This window comes from Aptenodytes forsteri, unplaced genomic scaffold (genome assembly GCF_000699145.1).
Source record: "Aptenodytes forsteri isolate BGI_AS27 unplaced genomic scaffold, ASM69914v1 Scaffold227, whole genome shotgun sequence".
Taxonomy (NCBI): Eukaryota; Metazoa; Chordata; class Aves; order Sphenisciformes; family Spheniscidae; genus Aptenodytes; species Aptenodytes forsteri.
The window spans coordinates 1,653,680-1,660,579 of record NW_008795365.1 but is presented as its reverse complement, the minus strand read 5'-3'; the positions used below and the strand labels follow the sequence as shown (position 1 = coordinate 1,660,579).

Below are 6,900 nucleotides of genomic sequence, written 5' to 3'. Positions count from 1 at the left end.
TCTATTTGGGTCAGCTAATCTCAACAAACCTGCATTTACTCAACAGTGTGCAAGGGCTCTAGAGAAGCCTTTCTGTTCATTTGGGGACCTAGTATACATACCAAAACAGGAATATATCTCATTTTACAGACCAGCACATACATAATAAACAAACATGTATCAAAATACGTATTTAACTTTCAGTGCATAAACATGTGATACCAGGGTAAATAGTAAGTGGTCAGGATTAACCAATTATTCACCGCTAGAAGCTCAAATCAAGAGAACACAGGTGTGCCCCCGCAGGGCCAAGGACCTTCTGGAAGGAGCTCACACCACCACAGAGGGTCTGGCATTGATGGTGCCATTCCGACGACAGTGCCGGTTTTAACAATTTGCTGTCCCAGAGCCAGAGTCTGCCCAAATCATTCCAAGTGAAGGACACTCTCATCGTCGAGCGAAGACACTCACTGAACTACTAACAGAGCAAAAGCAGGGCCACCTGTCTTCTGTTGGTTTGGGTCATATCCTTACCGCTATTTAAAAGAATCCATTGTGAATATACCTAGATCTAGATCAGTTTGTCACCCATTTACAAAATATATACACATACGTTAAAAAACCAAACCAAACACCAGCCTGCCCCCTGCCCCCCTCCCTCCCCCCCAGCCCAACCAAAAACCCACCGGCAAGACCTCATTCAGAAATTAAGTCCATGGGCCTATCCAATGCACGTGTTCCAATCCCAGTGGATATCAGTGTCTCTACTTCATCCCATATGTAGTGCAAAATAAATGACAGAGTAGTAAAAAAATACTGCAATTAAATTCATATTGGAACTTAAAAACCATAATGGAAACCTACTGCTGTCCTCAAGTTGATGCCATGTGCTGAAACACAAAGATAGCTCTTAGAAGCATTTCTGACATGACTAATATCACCCTGTTTTAGAGCAATGTCTGTTGTTCCAAAAGGTTTTTTGCAAACAAGCTACAGGACAACAGCGGTTAAATTTTATGCACAAGGAATTCATTCTGTACCTATACGCAAGCCAATTGCTATTGACTAAAGAAGGTAAAAGCTGGTTCTTGCACTGCATGAATCAGCTGCTAATGAACATTAAGTAATTAACAAAACCGCAGCTCTGACATATGTATAAAAGAGGCCTTATTAAATATGAACAACACTGAGGTGGTAAATAGTTTGGTATAAAATGCAACACAAGTGTACAATTTAGTTCCTGGTTATCTTACAGCTACAATAAAATACTCCAAGTCCTATTCTCAAAAATGTTTTCTTTTGAAAAAATCCATGTAATTCTATGAATAGCCTTACTTAAATGAAGAATAAAGATACTGTGGGCAACTGAAAGAACAAACATGCACAGACTGGATTTTTAACAGAAATACGCATAATGCCTTCGAGTTTGGTGCTTTTTTTTTTTTTAAACATTCGTATTTAAATTGATAGATGAGATAAAGATGCCACACAAAGTATAGTGGTTAATCTGAAGTCCCATGTAACAGGCAGTTAAGTTCATATTTAGATAAAAAGGCCATTATACCTATTTACAATATACACAGTTGCTTGCGAAGAAGGCAGATTTACAACTATCTTCTAAAAAGCCTTCCCCTCCCCCTCCCCCCCCCGATAAAGATTACTAGCTCTACAAAAACAAGACAAGAACGGGTGTTTAGGATAAGTGAGGATTTTCTTGATAGCCATGTCAACACAGGTTTAGGAGTTGACAGTTCTATTGGATCTGTGGTTATTAATCATGTCTTCCTGGGCCTTGCTCTTCACTTAATTATGCTGTTAGCCTCATTTACCTTCTGTCAACACAAATGAATTCAATGATCCCTTTTTACTTTTAGTGCTTAAAACTCAGTATAAACTTAAGTGTAAACAGACAATATTCTAATCCCTTCTGATCACTGCACGATAAGCTCACTAATTCTTGGAGTGACAGTGGGGCTGGATGGGGTCTCCGTTTGCCAGGACTCCATCAATTTCTGGGCCCCTCCTCTGAACCCCGCTCATGCTGCAGGTTGTAGAAGCAGTTCTGGCAGACTCTGACTGGTGATGAAATCTTCAGACGCTTGATTTCAGACTGAAACCTACTGCACCTGTAGAGCAAAACAAACATCACTGTGAACACAGGTCCTTTCTCAACTTGGCCATTTTCTATCCAGGTGTGGAAATTACCATCATGACTTCAAATACCAGAAAACTGCCCAAACTTATTTTGACACAGAAATGCAATGCAGTGTGGCAGAAGCAGCATTTAACTTTTATCACCACCACAGAATCACTGCAATGACTCTGTGTGAGAGGTAGTTTAAAAACAGCTGTTGTCACCAGTTTAGACTCAAAGTATAGCTACAGAGATGAAACTACAAATACCATCTCTGACCCAGTGGACCAGAGAAGAGACTCTCGCCTCAGTTCCTGGGTAAGGGGAGCTCACATACATCCAGTGTCATACATTTTCCTGTCTGAGGCTGCATGCTACTGGCTCCTAAATCAGTATCCTTCAGTCCTGCACACAGTTTACGTTTTGACCGGGTTGCTTGTACACTGACAAGAACAACTAGCTGCTGGCAAAAGAAGGGTTTTTTTTTGTTTTGGTTTGGTTTTTTTCCCTTTTGCTAAGTTCATTTGTCTATCTCTCCTGATACCTGTCTTGCTAACTGGATTTACAAAGGGGCTGGTCTGTCTTTTCTAATTCTCCCTGGAGGTTTTGAGTTTTGATGTTTTTTCTTCAGCAGTTTTGTTTTGGTAAGGGAAACCTCAGTCCTTCAGCAGAGTTCCGTGGTATGCAACAGCTTTACCCAGCCTAAAATTCTGTAATGAAAAGAGCCCAAAGGAGACTGTTGGCTGGCTTACTTCTGGCAGAAGAGCTGTCCACAGTTCCTGCAATGGTGACGCCTCTCAGTGAGTGAAAAACGGACTGCGCAGCCCGAACAGCTGTCTCCCCCCTCGTCCTTCACCCAGTGATCAGCTGCAGATCGGCCAGGCTGATCGCTTACAGACCAGCTGAACACTCTGCCTCGACCATCCCCAATAAGAATTCTGCTGTGATCCCTGCAAGAAAAAAGCAAAAGCATTCCTGCAACAACTCTGGCACAGTAATGCACAGACATCTATGACTGATTTTACATATCAGAATATGTAATATGTTAAACTACTGGCATAGTAACCAATGCGCAAATTAGCCTAGTCTGACTGAGAAACGGAGCTGTAACAACACTCTATGTAACATAATGCAGCTGAATAAGTCTACTTATTTTAGCATTTTTTTTATCTCAGTCCTTCAACAAGGCTGCCCTAAACAGAAGCACCACAAAGAACAATGGCTGATTTGTACCTCTTCCTGCTGACAACACTGAAAAAATGTTTTAAGCGATCACTTGCGAGCTACTCACTTAGAGATGCCAAGTGCAGTGATTTCTGCTGGATGTGCGTTGTCTTTGCGATCAAATGCCGTGTGCATAGTTAGTTTGCTTCTAAACACCAACTGACGCTCCCATCTGTATCCTAGAAATGAGTGGGAAGTAGGAGGGGGAAAAGCAAATTTGCTTGTTCTCATTTTTGTTTCCTCCTCCCCCCCAACATACCTGTATGCGTGACTTTGTAGAAAGAAAAAATCTCCCCCCAGAGATAACTCTCTCTGACTCAAGTTTCACTCAGGGAAAACACATTTTTCAACTGCTCCCCAATGTATGCAAGAAAGGAGAGGATACGAAACAATGCAGAGCCTCCAATTTCTCTAAGTCCAGTTGGGAGCTGCAGAGAATGGTGACATACACAGGGAAGACCTGTACCAAAGCCTGACAGGACTGGATAGCTTCATTTTTTATTTTCTTATATTTTATTTATTTTCTTTTATTTTTAAAGTCAAGACTCAGATTTGCAACTGTCATTATTTTTCTTCATAAAAGCTCATATGATGCTGTGTTTTGGGTATGTGACTGAAGCAGTTTTGATGACATACCAGTGTTTTGGCTGTTGTTTGGCAGTACTTGCAGAGCGTCAAGTTTTTCCCCACTCTGCTCTGCACCCCACCCCCCGTCAGGAGTTTGGAGGTGTGCAGTAAGTTGGGAGGGGACACAAGCTGGACAGCTGACTCAAACTGACCAAAGAGATATTTCACACCATATAACATCATGCTCAGAAATAAAACTGAGAGGAGGGGTTTTTGGCAAAGGCAGCCATTTGCTCAGAGACTGGCTGTCATCATTCTGCTTGCGGGAGGTGGCGAGTGGTTGCCTTTGCATCACTTGTTTTGTCTTCTTTCCTTTGCTTATTAGACTATCCTTATCTCGACTCACGAGTTCCCTTGCTTTTGTTCTTTCTATTCTCTCCACCATCCTGCTGCAGGGGGTTTTGGTGGTGGTGGTGAGTGAGTGGCTTAGCTGCCAGCCAGGGTAAACTGACCACAGCTTCTCAAGAAAAGCCTGAACAGCATGCAACCTTTGCACACAAATTTTTCTCTTCACTGACCATTTTGGAATTTATCAGCCAACCCTGCTCAAAGCTGCACAGACAGAGAGAGACTGCCTTATGGGTAAGTGCTGACAGCACATTTATCTGACAGAGGAAGTGTGCCGAATTTCTTTTACCTGGTTTAAGCTTGCTGTAGTGTCGTGCTTCAGCATAGCTGGGGTGCGGGTGGTTAACCTGAGCATGGGGATGCATTTTTGCTTGTCCCTCAGAATAATTCACAAAGATAAAGCCATCTTTCTCATCCAAGCTGAGCTGGTCTGACCAACGCCTGGAGTCATCAGAGCCGCTGTCTGCTGACCACGCTGCTGCTGCTCTGTTTGATGATGACCTAGGCCTGTGGCTGGTGCTGCTTGGTTGACTCTGGCTCTCCTGCAGTTTCGTGTCCTGGCCTATGCATGGATCATCTGCCTCGGAGTCACTGCTGTCCTCTTCGTGGGCTTCCTGCCCTGGATTCACCCCACAGGAGAGAAGACTTTGTTAGCAAGGCTGCTTATAGCCTGAGCTTTTGCTCTATTCTGCTGCTGCACTACCTACAACCCAACAGGTACCACAGCATGACTAGAGGGAAACTGCATGCAGGCATCTCAAAGCCTTTGTAAAGATTCAGCTCCTGCCAGGAATCACACTATTCATCTTTTTTGTACTGGTCTGTCAGAAAACAGCATTCCTTAGCTGAAGCTATTTCCTACGATAGTCCATCTGAGGTAGGCTATGATAGACACAATGACTAGAATTTTCAAAAATGCTCAAGTTTGCAAAACCAAATCCTGCTGCCTTTCAGCAAAACTTATACAAGTAGGCAGAGTCAGCTATGCTGAAACTCTGGTTGACTGAGAAACATGATGCAGATTTGTTAATAACAGGTTTTGTTAACACAAAAAAAGCAACTGCCGAAGACATTTATATTCCTAGTGACACTGAAAAAAAAAGAGCTGTATTTATATAATAATTACTAATGAGTATCATGTGATCCAGGTCCAAATCCAGATCATATCTTCAATATGAAGAGGGCAAGAGGAAGATTAGATGGCTAAAAGAAACACCCATCAAGCACAGAACAAAATCTTCCGACAGGGGAAAATGATATGGCCAGCACTGCTTGTCTAAACAGCATGTTCCATCAGTAGATTTTTTTAAACTCTGCTGTTACGCTATAATTCCATTTCAAAATTAAAAAAAAAAAAACAATCTAGCTTTTGGACAATCTATTGGGTTCACCGATAGCAGAAACAACCACACAGAGAAAAGTTCGGTCTTCAGAGGAAAAAAAAACTATGATGGGCATGATTTTTTCTTACTCAAAGCAGCATGAAACTACCATAAGCAAGGTGGTGAACAAGGAACTCAGATGCTCTATTTATTATGCCCACTGGATGTCTATTGTCTTTTGAGACAAAATCCCCATTGTCCATTCTGCACTGTATAACCACAGGATTTTACCTACGTATAGCAAAGATCAGATAAAACGCAAATACAAAACAATTGTCATGAGACATACCTATTTGTGCTTCCTGACAATCCTCTTGCATTTCCAGCATTTCCACAGGCTCCGGAGCTGGTGTTTCTGGTACTTGCAAAAACTCCATCCGCCAGAACTGGAGGGACAGGGGATAAGAAAAGTGGCACGTACTGAACTCTTAGCTTTCTTCTGAACTATTTCTAGAGTTAAGATGGCTTATTAGAACTGTGCGTTTGCACTGGTAGCATGAGAGGCAGGTCATATCTCCATACTAAGCCCTGTTTTTGGGGGCTAGATACTATAAAAGGACATCTGTGTTCATGCCTGAATCACAGGTGAACAATTCTTGTGCTGTTATTCAACATCTTAGCTGTTCAAATAAAAAAAATCCACTCCACATAGCAATCTGACCAGCAGACTCCAGTTAAGGCAGACCCAGGACTGCACACAGCAAAGTACTGAAAATTGGGTTAGACTCGCAGTGATCAGAGATGCCACTAAGTTCCTCTATTCTTTCTAGACAGCAAAATGAATTGTCTCAAGGTGTGTAGAACAAAAATGGTGAATGAAAACTACAATCTCCAGGCATGAAAGCTGGTGACCAAAAAGTGACCAAAATAGAGCAGGAAGGAAAATGTATGCTGCTGACTATTGCTAGTTACCACATCACAACGGGTGCATCGAAAAGGAGAAAGAAAACTGAAAGACTGCATAGGAATGTCAGCTCACTGAAAGAGTTTTCCATGAATCTTCAGTGTCCATCTAACTTGTGGACAGGATACAGTGCACCACCCTGTGCAGAAATGGCACAGCTGGTTCCAGCACCAAAAGCAGTCTGCATTGTCTACCCAGTCTAGACTCCCTCCTTCCTGCAGAACTAATTGTTCAGGTGGAGCACCCAAGTATAGCAGGACTGCTTTTGGTACCGGCCAGGACACTGTGTTGGATAGACGTGA

General features: G+C 42.4%; 1 protein-coding gene across 1 annotated transcript in view; it reads right to left on the bottom strand.

Annotated features, from left to right (window-relative positions):
* Positions 1-699: 699 nt before the first annotated feature.
* Positions 700-6,900, bottom strand: part of WDFY3 (WD repeat and FYVE domain containing 3) — a 185,528-nt gene continuing 179,327 nt past the window's right edge. Inside the window, exons 64-68 of the mRNA XM_009280240.2 lie at positions 5,984-6,080; positions 4,602-4,931; positions 3,405-3,516; positions 2,866-3,063; positions 700-2,105 (exon numbers count right to left, since the gene is read on the bottom strand). Coding sequence (XP_009278515.1) covers positions 1,985-2,105; positions 2,866-3,063; positions 3,405-3,516; positions 4,602-4,931; positions 5,984-6,080 — 858 coding nt within the window. The 3' untranslated portion in view covers positions 700-1,984. The remainder of the gene's footprint in view (positions 2,106-2,865; positions 3,064-3,404; positions 3,517-4,601; positions 4,932-5,983; positions 6,081-6,900) is intronic.